Below are 20,068 nucleotides of genomic sequence, written 5' to 3'. Positions count from 1 at the left end.
TGGAACACAACATGCACCACATTCAGACACATTCCTATGCACACACAGCTGCCCTGGCTACCACCTGCACCCATTGTACATGTCCGTGTGTGTGTGTGCACAGGTGTGTATGTTTACCGTGCATGTACGTGTGCATGCTGTGTGTAGTGTGCATGTACTGTACACATTGTGCATTTGTGTGTACTATGTGTGCTATGTGTACATATGTTATGCATGTACTTGTACTGTGTATGTGCATGTGCATGTGTGTGTACTTGTGAGTACATGTGTGTGTTATGTGTGTTGTGTGTGTGCGCACATGTGTGTGCTGTGCATGTGGTGTATGTGTTGCATGTACTATGCATGTATATGTGCTGTATGTGTACCTTGTGTGTACTGTGCATGGGCATGTGTATATGTGCATGTCTTGTGTGTGGAGCATGCATGTACTGTACATGTATGTGTACTCTGTGTGTGCTGTGCATGTGCGTGCATGTGTGCTCTGTATACTGTGCATGCATGCAGGTACATGCCTGCTGTGTGTTGCGTGTTCTGTGTGTGCACTGTATGCATGCACAGTCGGGTGCATGGCTCACTCAGCCCTCATGTGCTGAGCACTGGTTCTTAGGGAGGCTCAGCACTTTGTGCCTGGGAGGCTAGAATTTTAATGTTCAGTGTAAATACTCCTGTCTTGTCCAGAGGTTGCTGCCTAACATGCTGGCTTTCCAAGTAATTTTTGAAGCTGTACTCAGTCATCATATCACTTCATTTGTAAATATCTCCATATGTATCATTAAAGGATAAGAGACATTCAGAAAGAACCGTACTGCCACTGTCGCCTTAGGAAACAGGAAGTCGTTCCTCAGCACCATCCAGTATCCAGGCAGTGCTCCAACCTTCTGAGCCCTTGCTGAAGGGCGTGTCCCACAGGGTATGTGGCGCACATGCAGTCTCCAGGTGCAGCTTCCGTCTCGTCTTCCCCTACAGTTGATTCCTGGAAAAAGCAAAGCTGTCTGTTGGGCTGAGACTGTGCACTTTGGATCTTGCAGTTCTGTGTCCACGCAGGGCGTGGGCTCCCCGTCCCTGAGCCTCTGAGTCGGCAGGTGGGTCTGGGGCTCTGTCAGGCCCGGCCCTGTTTTTGTAGGGAGTGTTTTGTGGATGGCTCTGCCCATGTCCACCAGGAGGTGGATAAAGACACTCTGTCTCTTATGCCTGTTTTTAAAAACCAATTCTTACTTTACGTGTCTGTGTAGGCATAAACTCCTTTGAGGCCAGCTTGTTTGGGGAAAAAGGTGTTCATATTTGCTCTGGGGTAATTCAAGTGGACACGGCCTGTCACTTTTTCCTCCCGGCCTCACTTAGTCATGTCTGGTAATGGCACACACAGCACTGCCTGGTAGGTGTAGCCAGCTCACTCTGCAGGTTCCTAGTCACCTTCAGATACACTCACTGCCTCCAGAACATTCTTGGCCTGGGTCTCGTTTGCTCGGGGTTTTTGAGAAATCCCAATACTGTAAAGATAGACTTACCTGATTCTTTCCCAGCCATCCTCCTAAGAGTGCCTCGGCACGTGGCTGAGACTGGCAGGATCTGAGCACACCCCACTCCCACACCCCACAAAGGTGTCCACGACCGAGATGCTCACTGTATCCCACGGTTGTGTTTAGACTGAAGTAGGAGCAAAGCTTTAAGATGAAAAAATAGGAATTTTACCTGTTAATTGCAATGGTGGCCATGTAGTTGGAGAGGCCCTCAAGTGTCCACACATCAGACTCTCCTGTCACGTGTGGCGTGTTCTTCACCTCAAAGCCCGGGAGCGTTGGGGAGGTGGTCAGGTGACTGCACGGAGCTGAGGGTGAGTGGGGCTCCCCACCAGCCATCCAGGCTGTGTCTCCCCTGGGGCTGCATGGGCACTGCCATCATTAAAGATCCAGCAAGCCCAGTGGCTCAACACCGGGAGGAACAGGCTTCACATTCAGGACTGTGGCATCAAGGCCAGTGGCAGAGCGGGAGGAAGCAGTCACCCAAGGTATGGGGTTGGGAGGGCCCAGGAAGGCCTGGTGTGCCTTGGGGACAAGGGCAGCACGTTGGTCAGATGCGGGCCCCCTTCCTTGCAGGAGGAGCCTAGTTTCACAGGAGACTGTCTTTTTGAGGCAATACATGTGTTTCCTATTTAGAGAATTCCTAGTGCACAGTTGAAGCTCAAGCAGAAGCCAGAGTGAGTTACATTTCTGGGGAAAATAAAAATGCACGAAACCCCCCTTCATCCAGCTGTGGTTTTTGTTGCAGATGCTATTAAAGCCATCATGCTGAAACGTGTCCCAGTGGTGTGGGTTGCAACTGGGGGTGCTCAGGAGAGGGTGGCTGTGATCACACAGGACAGGCAGGGGTGACACGGCGAGCCCTTCTGTCTCTGGGGCCCTGGCCACTGTGTCACTGTGGTTGTGGAGGGTGGAGGGCCGGGGGCTGTAGGAGGTGGATTTGACAGAGCCCCTGACTTGCTTCTGTTGTCCGCTCCTCTTTGCGGCTGTGGAATCCACTGGGGCCCACGCCATGGACGCGGTGCCTGGACACAGTAGAACTGGAGGTGGTCTAGGGCAGTTCCCTGGGACACTCCAGCTCATGCAGCCTCATCTGTCTTGTCCTGCTTTGGGGTTGCTGTGTCCACGTCCCTCTGTCTCCAGGGAGGAAGCAGGTGGACACTCAGTGTCGACAGACACTGAGTCTGGCGGGAGAGTGGGTGGGAGCCTCGCTGGTGCCTGATGGTGGGAAAGAAGCCTGCTGCACTCCTGCCGTGGTTCCTGATAGGAACGGATGTGCCATGGCCGGTCCCTGTGGGCGCAGGTCCCAGGGGTTGCTTGGGTGACGCCTCAGCCTCCTGCCTTATGGCATGGGGCGACCAGCATACCACTGCCTGTGACGTCTCCATAAACAACAAATGCAAACACACATGGTAACAGGAAAGCCATGCAACTCATTCCATTCAAAGTCAAAGGGTTCCCAGGGAGCCGAGCCTGGTGCTGGGACGGGGGTGAGACTGAGGGTGCGGTCAGGCTCACTTGGGGCTCAGGTAGGGCTCACGTGGAGGTGTGGGACGGCAGCTTCTGGGCATGTGGGGAGCCAGGTGTTTCTGTCCTCACGTCTTTGTTTGGCAGAAACCCTCTGCCCACTCCACAGCGTCATGTCCCATGTGGACCAGTTCTGGTGATTTGCTGGAACATTCTGAAGTCATTCTGGGGCTCCCTGCCTTCTATGAAACTATCTTCAGAAGGTAACATCCCTTTCTTTCCTTTTGTTTCTCTTTTTTAGGAACTGGAGAATGCATTGCATCTTCCTCAGGGACCCCCGTTCCTGGTCTGGCTTCCCTCACTTCCCTGTCCCTGATGTCTCTAATCTAAACTTTCCTCAATTAATCTGTGTCCTCTCCTAGTCAGGGGAAAAAACATGTATGTGTACCTAATGAATGTAAGATAATCATATTCACAGAGTGTCTCCCTAGTACTTGAAATAAGGGTCTTAATCAGTGTATGACCGCCCTGGCTTCTTTGAGCTCACCGACCATGTCGGGGGCCAACAGCCCCATGTGACTTTGGGCGCCTGCAGTCCCCGGGGGCAGGAGAAGCTGCATGGACACCATGCTCTGTCCTGAGCGCACCTGACACAAGTGTTGCTCTCCTGCCTGGGCCCACTGGGAGTGTGTGGAGCAGGCAAGTTGGAGAACAGGTTATGGCCAGAGGGGATGGTGGGACTGGCCACCCCCAAGGTGACTGGGCTCTGCGGGGGCACTGAACGCAGCACCCACCCTCCGAGGCTAGCCAGGCAGGAGTGGGCCTTGCTTGTGAGTGAGGAGGGGTGGGGAGGCCAGGCTCCTCCTCCACTCAGGCTCTCAGCGTCCCGTACCTTCCTGCTTTTCCAGGCTGTTCATGTCAAGTGTTCATCACGACGCAGGCAGGAGGTCAATATTTTGGGGGGCTGTGAGGTTTTGTGATGCTGTTTTTATTTATGGCCTTGACAGCAGTCAGATAGAATCGCTGAGCTAAGCCACCATGTTTGGGGATCTGTGCCTTTACTATGAGTTCCTATTACTCATGCCCCTGACACCACATTGCATGCACTTTCTAAATGCTGATCCATAAGAAGAGGCTGGGAATGGGGACAGGGTGCCCTGCAGCCCGACATGCACACAGCAGGAGGCCATGTCCCAGGGGTGCCCTGGACCAGGTGTGGGGGCCCTGCATGCACGTGGCTTGAGGGCGCCCTGTAACTCAGACTTACGGCAGCTGGGTGGAGGCGGCATCACAGGGAAACACCACGCCTTCCCTTTTAACCTGTATGCTCTTTGGCTAATGGGTTTGTGACGGTGAACGCCTGCTCGCCCGCCTCTGTGCACCCCGCCCACCCCCACCCCCACCCTCTGCTTTTGCGGGTGAGCCACTCCTGTGCCCATGCCCCCCAAACTCCCATTGTGCTGGGCATGACTGCAGAGGACCCAGGACCCTGGGCTGAGCAGGGCCCATGGCTTCAGAGTGATGGGGACAGGAGGCCATGCCAGGCACAGCCCTTGGGGTCCCAGATGCTCACACCAACCGGTACCCAGAAACCACCTGGGAAACTACCGGTGCAAAGGGCCTGGCAGGAGAGAGTGTGGGACCCGTGCTGAGGGCCGGAGGCCAGCACCTGACAAGCCCTCCCAAGGCCACTACCAGGCTGCACCAGCTGAACAGGTCGAGCAGAGACCGAGTGCTTGACCGAGTGCTGAGTGGGACTTCAGGCTTGGAGGACTCGCCCCACCCCAAGCCTTTTCCTGTCCTCCCAGTTGTCGCTTTAATGAAGGCCAAGTGTGCGGGGCAAGTGCTGGGTGTCATGGAGGCCCTGGCTGTGAAAGGTAATACGTGTTATAGCAGTGGGGTGTTTCTCATTATTCACTTTTTAAAAATTGTGGTGAAATATATAAAACACAAATTTTGCCATTTTAACCATTTTTAAGTGTACAATTCAGTGGAGTTAATGAAATTCACCACCATCGTCCTGCACAGAAACAGTTTCTGTGAGACACGAACCCATGTTTCTGCCCCAGCCCCCCGCCCACCACTCTGCCTTCCCTCTCTGCCAGCCTGCCACTCTGGGTTCCTTACAGCAGGGGAGTCACGCAGCCCTTGTCCTTTTGTGCCTGGCTTATTTCACTTGGCATACGGTTTTCAGGGCCCATGCACTGAAAACCCCTCTGTTGGTGGATGTAGAAGCTGTTTCCTCCTTTGGGCTGCTATGGAGAATGCCGCTGTAAGCGTTCACGTGAGCATCTGTTTGAGGCCCTGCTCTCAAGTCTTTGGGGTACACAGTGGTCCTCTTATTATCAAGGGAAATGCTCTAAGACCCCCAGATCATAAAGCTTTACCCCCATGTTTTCTTAGGAGTTCTGTGGTTTTGGTTTCCTCTTTAGGTTGTGAGCCCATTCTGAGTTAATGTTTGTGTGCGGAGTGAGGTGAGGACCCAGATTTATTCTTCTGTGTGTCCAGATCGAGTTTTCCCAACACCATCTGGTAAACCAGCTGTTCTTTCCCCATTGAATGGTCTTGACACCCTTGTTGAAAATCCGTTAGCCATAGATAATATGAGTTTATCTCTGGTTTCTCACTTAATTCCATTTTGTGGTCTAATGTCACTGTTTTGATTACTGTAGCTTTGTCGTAAGGTTTTTTGTATTTTTTATTTTGAGACAGGGTCTCACTCTGTCTCCCAGGCTGGAGTGCAGTGGCATGATCTCGGTTCACTGCAACCTCCACCTCCCAGGCTCAGGTGATTCCCCCACCTCAGCCTCCCAAGTAGTTGGGACTATAGGTGTGCACCACCACGTCCAGCTAATTTTTTTTTTTTTTTTGTAGACATGGAGTCTCCCTATGTTGCCCAGGCTGGTCTTGAACTCCTGGGCTCAAGCAGTCTTCCCTTCTCAGCCTCCCAAAGTGCTGAGATTATGGGCATGAGCCACTGTGCCTGGCCAAAAAAAAGTTTCAAAAGTAAAAAATAAAATAAGTTAAAAAGCGAAAACAGCATATAGGATAAGAATATAAAGAAAAATTGTTCTGGCACGGCTATATAGTGTTTGTGTTTGAAATTTTATTACAGAAGAGTCAGAGTTAAAGAAAATCGTAGTTTGTAATATATAAAAGTTACAGGAAGCTAAGGCTCACCTGTTACTGAAGAAAGACTTTTTAAAATAAATTTAGTGGAGCCTTAGTGTGCAGTGTTGATAAAGTCCACAGTAGTGTTCAGTCATGCCTAAGCCTTCACGCTCACTCACCACACACCCAGGGCCGCGTCCAGTCCTGCCAGCCCTGCTCATGGGAAGCGCTCTATACTGCATGCCATTTCGTATCTTTATGCTGCACATTTACGGCACCTTCTCCACGTTTAGATGTGCAGGTAGTTAGCGTGGTGCTCCAGCTACTTGTGCTGCTTGGTGCTGTGGTGTGCCGTGCAGGCCTGCAGCTTGGGGGCGTGTGCCCCGCTACACAGCCGGGCACCGCAGGCCCTGCCCCCTCAGTGTGTGTACGTGTACTCTAGTGTTGTCCCACGATGAGACCCCGAGCCATGGTTCCTCGGGATGCATCCACATCATTAGGCAGCACATGACTATTTTAGTATATCATGCTTTTGTTTTCATTCATCTCAAATAATTTACTAATTTCCCTTCCATCACCTGTTGGTTGTTTAATTTGTAAACACTTCAGTTTGCCGTGTTGCTAGCTTCCCTCTGCTGTGGTTGGAGGAGATACCTGCTGTGGATCCATCTCTCTAGGCTTGTTGAGGGCTGCCTCCCAGTCCGTGGCCCATCTCCCAGCCTGTGGCCCATGGAGGCATCTGGTGCAGAGGAGAATGGGCTCCTGCGGTTGTAGGTGGAGCGCTCTGCACTGGTCTCCTGGGCCATGGGTTTATAGTGCTGTGCAGGCTGCCTGTTCCTGTTTCTGTATGGATCCTCTGCTTAGCTGTTCTGTTCATTTTGACACGTTTGCTAGCCTTTAAATGTGGTCAGCAGGTATTACGCAGTCTTGGTTCAGGCTGGGAAGTGGGTTTGTGCAGCTGTTGACATCATGTGTTGAAGGATGAAAGAGCAATGCCGGAGGTAGGTTCACTGGGCCAGGTGTCACCCACCGGGAGAGTGAGGCTGCAGAGTGGCCCTCAATGGCAGGGGTCAGCACTGTGGCTGCTGCTGAGCTGTGTGTCACAGCCCTGAGTGTTGGGCCCTGTTCCTGTCCCCTCCATGCACAGCAGCGTCCCGCCTCAAGGTGTAGGTGAGAGGCAAGGGGGACCGGGCCGCAGCGCGCAGGGCAGAGCATGAGGTGCCTGGCAAGTTGGGAGCAGACTCATTGGCCACAGCTCTGGCCGTGTTGGTTCAGGCTGGGAAGTGGGTTTTGTGGGGCTGTGGCCAACCTCTTGGAAGAGCCACATTTTAGTGCATTTTCAGTTTGTTTCCTATTTTGAGGGTACCACTCAGGTTCTTCCACGTGTGCGATGCACCTTCAGTGGCACTCAGTTCACATTCACTGAACACTTTAGTGAGGGTTCATTGTCCCTCAAGCACTCGGCTCTCTTAATGGGAATCTCCATCCCTGGTCTAGGAGCAGGGAGCGCTCTTGGGCAGGACAATCCAGTCCAGGCCCAGCTCCTTGCTCTGCATGGCATTTCCTGTGCACGCCTGGAGTGAGCTCAGCTGGCCCGGCTGAATCAAAGTCCCCTCTGAGCAGCGAGGCCGCCGTGCTCATTGCCTCGACCCACCGCCGCGGGGGCGTCCTGAGGAGGGGGGCCCTGCATCTGCCCCCCCCGCTAGTGCACAGACCACCTTGGCCTCCAGGAATGCAGCGGAGGGGACTTGGGCGGGCCGCAGGGTGGTCTGCGAGTGCCGAGTGTGACAGATCGCAGCAGAGAGTGTTCTTTACGGCCTCCAGAGCTTGGCTGCGGTGAGAGCCAATTTTCCCCCTTTACATTCTCTGCAGCATATTAATGGCCCCAACTGGTAGAACTATTTTGAGTTGTAGACAGCTTGATTTATCCCAGCTCTGTTCTTAAATGGTTGCTAATTTCTCACTGCAAGAAAATTCACAGTTCCTCAGTGAGTCAGCTTAATGACACGGCCAGGGCAGCCCAGCTAACAGCAGACTGCTCTCGGTGCTTGGCTTGGTACGGTGATGTGCCGCACTCCGGCGTGGCGTGGCGAGGCGAGCCAGAGCAGACATGTCCCATGGGACACAAGAGCCGATGTCCTGCAGAGTTTGGAGGCCAAGGCCCTGCGTGCCTCTGGAGCACTGTCTTCCCGGGCTGCTGGTGGCAGCGAACGCACAAGCCCGGGACGTCTTCAGGCCCCCAGCACTCAGCCTTGCCCTAATGGTGCGCGCATGGACACACAGCTGCTTTGTAGGTGGGCCCACCCTACTTCATTAGGCTATTTTTCTATATTTATTTTTTGCCTTTATAAACAAAATGGAAATGGTGAGAATGCTAAATTCTCTTGTCTTTGCTCTGCAGGGCTTCCGGCCTATGTCGCTGTCAACCCAGACGGTGTTGGTGATGCTTTGCTCCGAGTCTGCAGGAGCTTTGTGGAGACAGAGACTTTCCTAGCAGGGCAGCAAGCAGAAGCTTTTCTTCCAGAACAGCCTTTGCTCAGGGCATGAGGGAGCCGGCCAGGCCCACAGCGCCCAGGGCATCCTCCTCACGGATGTGTTGGAGGAAAGTGGCTTTGGTGCTATCCTGGGGGACCATGGCCATAAGCTGGCAGTGTCAGCCACGCTCAGTTGCGTTTCTTTGTTCAGGTTGTGCCTCTTGCTGCCTGCCTGAGTCACCTAGGGCTGCTCCCCTTCCTGGCTCTGACGCCCTCATCGGGTCCCACAAGCCGCTCAGGACCGCAGAGTCTGGCCATGGGTCTGGCCAGGCATCCACTGATGCTCTAAGCTGCAGCTTCTCTTAGGAACACTTCTATCAGGTCTGGCTTGCAGGCATGCCCCAGGGCCAGCCTGGATTGTACTGTCCTTTAAGCACTCCTTGCTCTATTTCTTTGAAGTTTATAAAAGTTTGTTTCCCCCAAAACCCAAAGCACTTTTAATCAGGTAGTTTCTGTGGAGGTCGAACTGGCTGGAAGGAAGGCTGGTTCCTGGATTTCTTTACTCACGTAGCAGGGACTCAAGGAAGTCTGATTTGCGCCTCGCCTCTGACTCAGAGCCCATGAAGGTTCCTGTGTGAGGCCACTGGCTGCCTCGGAGCTGACAGCATCCTGCACAATGGCTAGATGGCTTGTCACCCCAGGCCGCAGAGGAACAACTGTTTCTAGGGTTTGGCCAGACTTCACATTCTCCATTCTTTCCATCCCTGTTATGTGGAATGCACACAATGCCATGTAATTACTTCAGTCCCTTCTCAAAGGAAAAAGAATCTGGATCCGCACTCCAGGACACTAGCAGTTTGAAGGTTCGCTCAGGAATGTTCTTTGTCTGCAGACCTAGCAGCTGTACAGATCGCTCTTGTGTTTTTGCGCTATTAATTAACTTCAAGTGCAATTTTGGCAGGCAGGCCAAGGGTCTCAACAGGCTATTTGGAATGAGTTCTCTTTTAAGGCCTTCAACGTGGTGAGACATTTTCAAATCAAAAAGTACAGCAGGAGCCAGCCTTTATTTTGTCTGTGTACACAATAAAATATTCCGCTTCTATAGGCAGATCAGCTGGTCTTAGTCACAAATAAATTGTGCATATTATTACTGTGCTTAATAGGCAAAACCCTAAACTATAGACATTTTTGCTATTCCCACTGCTTTCTTATGCACTAGAAAAAGGCATGAATTCGATGTCTTTTTTTTAAAAAAAAAAGTTATTTTATTTTCTTCTTTATATTCTGGGGAGATGTCATAGACAATATTTTTAGGTTGAGAATAATTGTACATACTCATGGGTTACGTAGTGAAGTTTTCCATACATGAAACATAAAGTGATCACATCACAGCAGGGTCACTAGCACGGCCAGCATCTTGGGCACGCGCCACTCAGCCTTGCAGGGAAGGTGGCGCACAGGAGTGCCGGGCTGCCTGGGTCTGTTGGAGATGACCCTGGGGGACAGGCGTCATGTGGGGAAGATAGTGAACGGGAGTGTGGGGCTGTTGGGGTCTGTGTGGAGGTGGCCCCAGGTGGACGGGCTTCATGCCTCCCTGTGGTCCTGATCTCCATGTGGCTCCTGATCCCTGAGTTGTTGCGGGTCTCTGCTGGGCCTTGCCGTAGGTAGTGTAACCTTCATGGCGGCTTGCTAGGACTGTATATAAAAGAAGAATATGATGTATGTTTAATAATTATTGGCATTGATGTATGTCAAATGGTACTCTATGTCTATTGGGTTCAGTACAGTATTTTGTTTGTTTTCCCTATCATTTTTACCTTTGAACATCTGGGTCAGGGTTAGACAGATTTAATACAGCTTATTCAGCTACTCTTAGTGTCATCCTGCCAAAGACACTCCAGTCAGAGAGCCAGAGCAGGTCCTGGCCCAGCCTCCCTTGGATGTCCCAGGGCCCTGCCACCATCTGTAAGGGGTATAGGACTTCTGGCGGTGACCCGGGATGTGGTCTGGGTCATGCCTCACAGCATCTCTATGTGCAATGAGTGTATCCTCAGGACCGGGGGCAGGTCACCCTCTCTGTGAAACAGATAAAATGTGCCACGTTCTTAGAACAATGTCAGCTTACATTGCATATCCAATAACTCAGCTTTCATTCAGGATAGCTATAGGATGGTAAAAACAGAAGACAAAGTTGTGTATGTACTTTAATCCCAAATTTGAGTTATTCGCAAGAGTGTATGGACATAGCGACAGGGGAAAAAGCCAGATAGGAGTGTGCTTGTGTCACTGATGGTGCCAGCCTAACAGTGGTCTGTATTATGGGCAGATTTTGTTTTATTCCTTAACTTCTCTCATGTTTCCTGGTTTTCTACATGCAGTTATTAACAGAAAAGACAAATAGTGGTGTCTCCTGATAGCACTGCACGCCATGGTCATGGAGAGGGCAGAGCTGATGCAGGGGCTAGTGGGAGGCATTGAAGCTGTGGGTCCTGGCAGGGGCTTGGGCCATCTCCCCAGCCGTCAGCTCATGGGAGCCCTGTGGCCCTGAAGGACATTTAAATTCTAAATACACTTAAATCACATTTTAGTATGGTTGATGAGGGACATAGGGACTGAGACCAGATCCCGAGCGGATCCATGTCCCTGGCTTCCAGGAGGCCTCCTCACAGGATGTGGGCACAGGGACAGTGTGAGTGTGCAGCCCAGCCATCCCTTCCAAGGGCTGTGCCTGCTGGTTCCAGCAATGCCCTCAGGATCACACTGACAGCAGGGGCAGGTGAGAAGGGAGCAGGTTAGCAGAGCCAGCAAGGGGTGGGCTGAGGCTTTCTTCCCTGTCACGGCACAATTTGGGTGTGGGCCACGTGAGATCATGGGCCAGGCGGTGGAAAAGACCTCCTGTGTGAGGTCATCTGCCCGTCCTCCTGGAGCCACTGACCCCACCATATACTTTCCAGAGCCCCATCCAGCGATCTAAGTCATGACTCAACAGATGGAGTTTCTGCCAGCTCCCGAGGGTGCAGAAGCCCTGCTGTCTGGGACTGGGGCTCTAGTCAAGCATTTATTCATCTGTCTTATGACAAATATCTCAGCTGGAAGGCCGGGTTTGGAAAGGGACATGTGGCTCATTTCACCTCTGCCGTGTGCCTGTGAGTGACCTCAGCCCCCAACTCCCTGTGCCATCTGCAGAGGGGCTGGGCAGCTGGCCGGGGAAGGGCTCCTTCTGCAGCATGGCAGCCACCCTGGCTGGGCCCTTTCCGGTTTTCACAGCTTGTTCGCATTTGTGATCTCATGTGAGCCACACCGTTCAGTGGAGGGAGCTGGATCTGACCAGCTGGCCCTCTGTCCTGGCCGCCTTCATACTGTTTCTCATGGGTCAGATGAAGGCCGGACCATAGGCGGGGGCATTGCTTGTGACCCTGAATCCCAAGCTGCATGTGTCCCACTGCTGGCCACCCTGCTGGGGAGCACTGAATCACCTGCCCTGGCTGCCCAACCCCACAGGATGCTGAGCCTCCCGCCATGTCACTGGGCGGAGCGTGGGGAGGCTGCTCCCCCAGGGCTCAGGTGTGCTGTTCCTAGAGGCAACCAGAGGAGCTGTAGGGGCCCCCCTCAAGATCACCACCCCCTAGACCCTGGATGGTCACTGCTGTCCAACTGGTGGGTACACAGCACTGAGGGTTCCTTCTCCTGACCTAAGCAGTGATCCAGAACTTTCCCTGAAAGAGGACATGGACATTTATTGCAAGTGGTGGGTCACTCAAGTTTCCTTTCCAGTGTATTCTTCTCCATTGTCAGGTGGGCGTATGAGGCTTCTAGACCTAGGCTGAGTGTGTAAAGCAGCGCTTCACAGTGTGGTTCACCTTCCTAGATTCCTCATAGAACACAGCTCATTAAGCCACAGACACAGCACCAGCTCAGCCCTTAGCTCATCGCCCCTGCTGCAACCAGGGGACACATCTCTGTGCTAGCATTCCTGGGGCGGCCCACCCCATCCAGCCTTCCCTATCCACACCTGCCTAGCCCTGCGTGCCTCCACCTTCTGCATCTGCTGGGCCGGGGACCATCTCCCACACCCCCACGGTGCTGGCTGCCCTCCACCGTATGGAGAGTTTCATTCTGTCATTTGCATTGTGCATGAAACATCTCACACTTAGAGACAAGAGAAGGGGGTTGTGTTTCTTTTTAATCCTGCTTTCCCACTCCAGTCTGCAGTTAGGGACCCACATGCAGACAGGTCATGAGCATAGTGGCTGGGTGAGAGCTGGGACTCAAATCCGAGCTGCCTGCCCAGGTCCCCAGCTGCCCCACTGTGGGCAGGAATTCCACACCCACATGCAACGCTCCCACAAGGTCAGCCAAACAGAGCACTCCGCAGCCTGGAGATGGCAGGCCAGGGTGTGGCCACTGCACCAGGCAGGAGGTGGGGGCAGGCAGCTGGCAGGAGGTGGGGCAGGCACCTCATCTCACCAGGCCTGTACTGGCAGAGGCAGAGCCATGACCTGACCCTGGTGCTGGGCTGCCGGCTCCCTCCCGCTGGCTCGCAGATGGCATCGCCCAGGTGGTCACGCAAAGGCTCTTGGGTGTGTGAGAGGGGGAGATGTTGTCTGTGCTAGAGTTTGCAGAGATGGCAGCCTCTGCTGTGATCTTGTGCTTCTCCCCAGATCCTGAGGAGGATGAAGGGGCTGGCCCTGGAGGCCGAGAGTGAGCTGGAGAGACAAGACGAAGCCCTGGATGGCGTTGCAGCAGCTGTGGACAGGGCAACCTTGACCATCGACAAGCACAACAGGCGGATGAAGAGGCTGACCTAGGGGCAGAGCGTCCCTGCATTCCTGTCTCGCCCTGCACATCCCGCTGAGATGGAGGGCTGGGCGGCAGTGCCAGGGCTGCAGAGGCCTGTGGCCCTCCGGAGTGGTCTTCCTCTGGATGGGGCTGCTACTGTGGGGCTGCTTCTGCACCAGGGGCCTCCCCAGGTGTGCACCATGCCTGCCCCCCACTTGGCTGTCCCTGCTGCTGGGCAGGACCCGGCCACATGTTCTGCAGATGCCGCAGAAGTGTGGACCATGGCGGGACCCCAAGGACACTTGGCACAGGCCTGGAAGAGGCCGCCCTCGTCTTGTCTCGGCTCCCTTTCATGGACAGACTGGCCTTCTTAGCTGTACTATAAATTTGTGAGTGAAGTTAGAGCCCAGCTCACTTAGCCAGCTCACTTTGAGGGCATCCTATAAACACCCAACTGTTCTTTTATCGTCTCGGTTTTAGCCAAAAGTGAAATTAGCATGACTGCATCTTTCAAACAAAAATATTGATTTCTGCTTTTATGGCCCCGTTTCCATCCAGAAATAAAGGGAAATGCTGGCTTCAGAGTGGTTTTTGAAGATGGGTGCCAGTGTTTCCACCTGGTGCCTTGTGTCTGGGTCAGTGGCCACTCCCTCAGAGGCCCTGGGGTAGGTGAGCATGGCCTCTGGCGGGACTGCGCGTCACATTGCGGGTGGTGCCCCTTTGCCATGCTGCTTCCAGATGCCCCGTGCAGGGCTGCAAGGAAGGGTGCGAGCACATGGGAGGCGAGTCCCAGGATGGTGCCACGGCCCAGCCTGTGGGGCCTCCACGCTGGTGCACCCAATGCCCAGTGGTGCTGCCTTCCCAGGGCTGCTCAGTGAGCCTCACACACAGGGGCCCTCGCAGCTTTGCAGCCAGAAGCCCCACATTGAGATATCCTGGGCGTGCTCCCTCCAAAGGTTCTGGGGAGGACCCTGCACGGCCTCTTTCAGCTCCCTGTGGCTCAGGCGTGGCTGCACACTCCAGTCTCCGCCCGTCCTCTTATGGCCAGCTCCCCATCTGTGCATCTCAAGTTCCCCTCCCCTTTCTCTTAGAGGGTCACCTGCCACAGGTCCAGGGCCCAACCTAATCCAGGATGGCCTGGTCTTGATGTCACTCGCTGAGAATGTCTGCTAAGACCCCAGTTCCACAGGAGGTCCTGCTCTGAGGCTCCAGCTGGACTAGGGGCTGCAATGCCAGTCGCCAGAGCCAGTGCAGGTGCCTGGCAGGAAAACTGGGAAGCAGCCTCTCTAGAAAGCCACAGCCCAGGGAGCTCTGATTTTTTTTTTTTTTTTTTTTGAGAGGGAGTTTCACTCTTGTTGCCCAGGCTGGAGTGCAATGGCATGATCTCAGCTCACCGCAACTTCCGCCTCCCAGGTTCAAGCGATTCTCCTGCCTCAGCCTCCCGAGTAGCTGGGATTACAGGCATGCGCCACCACACCCGGCTAACTTTGTATTTTTAGTAGAGATGGGGTTTCTCCATGTTGGTCAGCCTGGTCTCAACCTCTCGACCTCAAGTGGTCCGCCCGCCTCAGCCTCCCACAGTGCTGGGATTGCAGGCGTGAGCCACTGCGCCCAGCACTCTGATGTTATTTTTTGTTTGATCTGGGAAATTGTTTTCTGCTCTCTTTTTCTTACTTGGTTTATACTTAGCAGCCTGCAGAAGGAGACCTTGCCCTGTCCCCTCTGGGGTCCTTCCACTAAGGCCACAGGTGAGTGAGTGCTCCCAGCCTGTCTGGACACCCCAAGGAGGCCAGTGTTGGCCCTCAAGCCCAGCCCAAGGCATGCGGACACCATGGCCCCCCCTCCTGTCAGTGCTGGGAGCCAGCAGCAAGGGCTCACCATGCCTGCAGCCACCGTGCAGACCCCCATCCAGCCTGGAGGAGGCTGCACCCTGTCCTCAGGACCTCACAGTGTGAGTGGGGTCTCCTCTGTCCCTGACCCCTCGCTGTTCTCAGGACTTCACAGTGTGGGTGGGGTCTCCCCTGTCCCTGACCTCTCACTGTCAGCAAGTCCTTGCAATATCAGGTGAGGCCTTTTGTGTCACTTGACCATTCCTTGTCCACTGGACCTCAAAACTAACATGATATACAGTAGTAAGAATGTAGAAACTTTCCCACTAAAATCACGACCAAGGCCCATACATCCGCTCTCACCACCTCCTTTCAGCACTTTAAGCTCTAACAGATGGAACAAGGCAAGAAAAGGAAGTTAAAGTTTAATGATACTGAAAGAAGAAACAAACTCTCTTTGTTCACAAATGACATTTTCCAGGTAGAAAGTGTAAAAAGGGATCAAGAAAACCCCCTAGAATAATGAACAACTATTCAAGATTTCAAAATATACAAAAGTTAATCACTTTCCTATATACCAACAATGGATGAGTGGATTTGAAGTTAAAAACAAAGTACTTCTACTTTAGCACCCCCAAACAATAAAATACTTAGGTACAAGTCTAAAAAAAGTGTACTCTTTCTATATATATATGAGAAAAACTACAAAACCCTGATGAACAAAAGAAGAACCAAATAAATGGAGAAAAATTCCATGTTTATGGATAAGAAGACTCAGTATTTTCAACATGTTTGTTCCTTCCAGCTTGATCTATAGATTCAATGCAATTTCAATCAAAATCCCTGCAAGTTATTTTGTGGATATTAACAAATGATCCTAAAGTTTTTATGGAGAGGCAAAAGACCCAGAATAATCAATTCAATACTGAAGGAGAGGAGCAGAGTTGGAGGACTGACGCTACCTGACTAGAAGACTTACTACAAAGCTGCAGTTACCAAACCAGTGTGTTATTGGTAAAAGGAGAGACAAATAATAGAACAGATTAGAGGACCCAGAAATAGACTCATATAAATATAGTCAACTCATCTTCTAAGAAGATTCAAAGGCATCACAATGCAGAAAAGACCGTCTTTTCAACAATGGTGCTGGGACAACTAGACGTCCGCATGTGCAAAAGAAATCAAACAGACCCTACACCCTAAACAGAAATTAATGAAAAGGAGCTGGGCGTGGTGGCTTATGCCTGTAATCCCAGCACTTTGGGAAGCCAAGGCAGGTGGATCACTTGAGGTCAGGAGTTCGAGACCAACCTGGCCAGCATGGTGGTGAAACCCTGTCTCTACTAAAAATACAAAATTAGCTGGGCATGATGGCGAGCACCTGTGATCCCAGCTACTCGGGAGGCTGAGGCAGGAGAATTGCTTGAACCTGGGAGGCGGAGGTGAGACAAGATCACGCCACTGCACTCCAGCCTGGGGGACAGGGTGAGATTCTGTCTCAAAAAAAAGAAAAAAAAAATTATTCAAAGGGATCATAGACCTAAAAGTAAAATGCAAACTAGAAATGTCCTGGAATATATCATAGGAGAAAATGTAGGTTACCTTAGGTACGATGATAGCTTATAAATTTTTTTCACTCATTTAATTGTTAATATCTGTGGGTACATAATAGGTATTTATGGGACACATGAGATGTTTTGATACAGACATGCAATGTCTGTATTTTTAGTAGAGACAGGGTTTCTATGCTTTTTTACAAACAATCCAATTATACTCTTTTAGTTATTTTTAATGTACAATTTATTGACTATAGTCACCCTGTTGTACTGTCAAATCAAAGGGCATATTTCATCTTTCTAACTGTATTTTTGTACCCATTAACCATCCTTGCCTCCTCCCCAAACCTCCACTTACCCTTCCCAGCCTCTGGTAACGATCCTTCTACTCTCTATCTCCATGAATTTGATCGTTTTAATTTTCCACAAAGAAGTGAGAACATGTTAAGTTTCTCTTTCTGTATTTGGTTTATTTCACCTAACATAATGATCTCCAGTTCCATCTATATTGTTGCAAATGAGAGGATCTCATTCTTTTTATGGCCAAATAGTGCTCCATTGTGTGGATGTGTATATACTTTCTTATCCATTGGTCTGTTGATGGACCCTTGGGTTGCTTCCAAATCTTGGCTATTGTGAACACTGCTGCAACAAACATGGGAGTGCAGATACCTCTTTGATATACTGACTTCCTTTCTTTTGGGTATATACCCAGCAGTGGGACTGTTGGATAATATGGTAGCTCTCTTTTTAGTTTTTTGAGGAACCTCCAAACTGTTTTCCCTAGTGGTTAATTGGTGGCTAATTTACATTCCCTTGGTAATGGATTTTTAGATATAGCATAATAACAAAGCCAAGATCCATGAAACAATAAATTGACAAGCTGGACTTTATTAAAATTTAAAACTTAATGCTCTGCAAATGACACTGTCAAGAGAATGAAATGACAAGCCACAGACTGGGAGAAAATATTTGCAAAAGATGTCTGACACAGGACTTCATCCAAAATAGAAAAAGAACTCTTGAAGCCAGGCATGGCTCCCAACAACTCAGGGGGCTGAGACGGGGGAGGATCCTTTGAGGCCGTAAGTTTGAGACCAGCCTGGGCAACCAAGCCAGACCCCCATCTCTAATAACAATTCTAAAATCTAAAAAAAAACTTTTCTGAACTCTTAAAACTCAGCAAAAATTAAAACCCAAGTAAAAGTGGTACCCAAAGACCATAACAAACACCTCACCAAAAGATATACAGATGGCAAATAAGCATCTGAAGAGATGTTTCACATCGCATGCCATTAGGGAACTGCAAATTAAAACAAGGAGGTGCAACTACACACCTGCTAGAATGGGCAGAATCCAAAACACTAACACCACCAGTTGCTGGGGAGGACATGGAGCAACAGGAACTCGCATCCATTGCTGGTGGAAGTGCAAAATGGTGCAGCCACTTTGGAAGACAGGGTTTCACCATGTTGATCAGGCTGGTCTCGAACTCCTGACCTTGTGATCTGCTCGCCTCGGCCTCCCAAAGTGCTAGGATTACAGGCATGAGCCACCGCACCTGGTCTAAGAAATACCTGAGACTAGGTAATTTATTTAAAAAAAAAAAAAAAAAAGGTTTAATTGACTCTGTTCTGCATGGCCGGGGAGGCCTCAAGAAACTTACAATCATAGCAGAAGGCAAAGCAGAAGTAGGCACCTTCACAGGGCGACAGGAAGAAGTGAGTGAGTGCAAGCAGGGGAATTTCCAGATGCTTATAAAACCATCAGATCTCATAAGAACTCACTATCACAAGAACAGCATAGGAGAAACTGTCCCCATGATCCAGTCACTTGCCACCAGGTCCCTCCCAGCGACCTGGGATTACGGAGATTACAATTCAAAATGAGATTTGGGTGGGGACACAGCCAACCCATATCATTGGGCCTTAATGACACCTGCAGAATCCTTTCCAGCCCTTAATTAGTGTTTGACTGAGGAGTTGAGAGAAGCTGCAGTGCACCAGGGCCAGGAGTCTCAGGCATCTTGGGATCCACCGCCCAGCGTTTCCTCCATCCAGAAGGCCATGGGCCAGCCCTCCCTTCTCGCTTACCTGGTCGGGGTGGATGCTTCATCCCTCCATGTACTGTGTGCCAGGCCTCAGGAAAGTACTTCCCGTCTCTGAATGTCTGTCTCTGAATCAATAACGTGGGGATGTCCACACATCCCACGCACAGTTCTGAAGACACAGTGTCCCACCCACTGGGAACCTCACCCCAACCCCGCACGCAGGTCCCAGTGAGTAGGCATTGCCACCTCTCTGCAATTTCTTGTCCCACTCACAGCACATGTCACCACCCGCCACTGCTGCCCTCCTCCCTCAGCTCAGGGGCTGATGGAGATGTACTGATGCCTCTCCTGATGGTCACTCGTGTTCAGACGTCCCACAGAGGTGGTGAGCCTGGGAGACATCCCCTCCTTTCCCCTCCCTTGATGTCTTTGAGGGAGGTGGAAGGCACGCAGCGCACTGTGGAGAGACCTTGCTGCTGAGAAGCACGTGGCACCTGTCATAGGCCCCTCTGGCTGCTACAAGTTCCCGGGCATGGTGGCTGCAGGGTGGCAGCCAGCCCGGAAAGCCAGGATGGGCCAGGGAGGTGTGGCGGCCCACAGCAACTTCAAGCCCCAGGAAAAGGAGGGCTTCTTCTGCTCTGTTGACTGGCTGTGAAAAAGGCCAGCTGGATACAAGCCTCCGACATGGAGATGTTAGAATTTGCTCCACATATTTTAATTCAGTGGTTTCTATCGGTGGAGTATTTACAGCAGTGAGGTCAGGAGTCCTGTCCAGTACACGGGGCACTGCTGCCGGCCAGCCCGAGAGGGGACGTCATAGTTTGCCCACTGGTCACGAATACGGAACGCTTGATGGGCACCTCAGTCCCAGGGAGGAGACCGCGGGAGAGGCGGCGGGACCAGGGGCCCGGCCTTCAGCGGCTTGCTCCGCACACTCAGGGTTCCCCGGCCCTCTGGCGCTGGGGTAGTTGGGTCGGTTGTGCATGCTGCATGGCCGGAGGCTCGGGGCCAAGGCCACCCTTCCGCACCCACCACTCTGGGAGGCTCCAGAGCACGGCCCTGAGATCGTGCCACACTCACCCCCTGGAAAGGAGGCAAGGCCGCCCTGGACGGAGGCGACTCGGAGTCCCGGGAGGAAGGAACGGACACACCGGCCTCCCTGCGGAGGAGGGAGAACGTGGTCCCCAGTGGTATCAGGAAGAGGCAAGGCCACTGGTGGGGAGAACCGGGAGCCTCCACTGTGACTCCGAGCAGGGGACCAGGGCCAGAGGTGGGTGTGTGT

At 52.0% G+C, this 20,068-nt stretch overlaps 1 protein-coding gene and 1 pseudogene across 29 annotated transcripts in view; both read left to right on the top strand.

Moving 5' to 3' along the window:
* SNAP47 (synaptosome associated protein 47) overlaps nt 1–13,933 on the top strand; it is a 52,630-nt gene extending 38,697 nt beyond the window's left edge. For 9 of the 29 annotated variants that reach the window (XM_016940162.4, XM_016940155.4, XM_054659549.2 and 6 more), the window contains one exon: nt 13,234–13,933. In XM_016940162.4, the coding sequence (XP_016795651.1) occupies nt 13,234–13,380 (147 nt within the window). In that variant the 3' untranslated portion in view covers nt 13,381–13,933. Of the gene's footprint in view, nt 1–778; nt 1,083–3,288; nt 3,459–8,499; nt 8,954–13,233 lie in introns of those variants that run through there. The other 20 variants (XR_010150018.1, XR_677799.5, XR_010150017.1 and 17 more) reach the window with 8 other exon arrangements.
* LOC104004766 (uncharacterized) lies at nt 10,206–13,197 on the top strand (annotated as a pseudogene).
* Nucleotides 13,934–20,068: the final 6,135 nt, after the last annotated feature.

Source organism: Pan troglodytes, chromosome 1 (genome assembly GCF_028858775.2).
Source record: "Pan troglodytes isolate AG18354 chromosome 1, NHGRI_mPanTro3-v2.0_pri, whole genome shotgun sequence".
Taxonomy (NCBI): domain Eukaryota; kingdom Metazoa; phylum Chordata; class Mammalia; order Primates; family Hominidae; genus Pan; species Pan troglodytes.
This window is presented reverse-complemented; position numbering and strand designations above follow the sequence as displayed.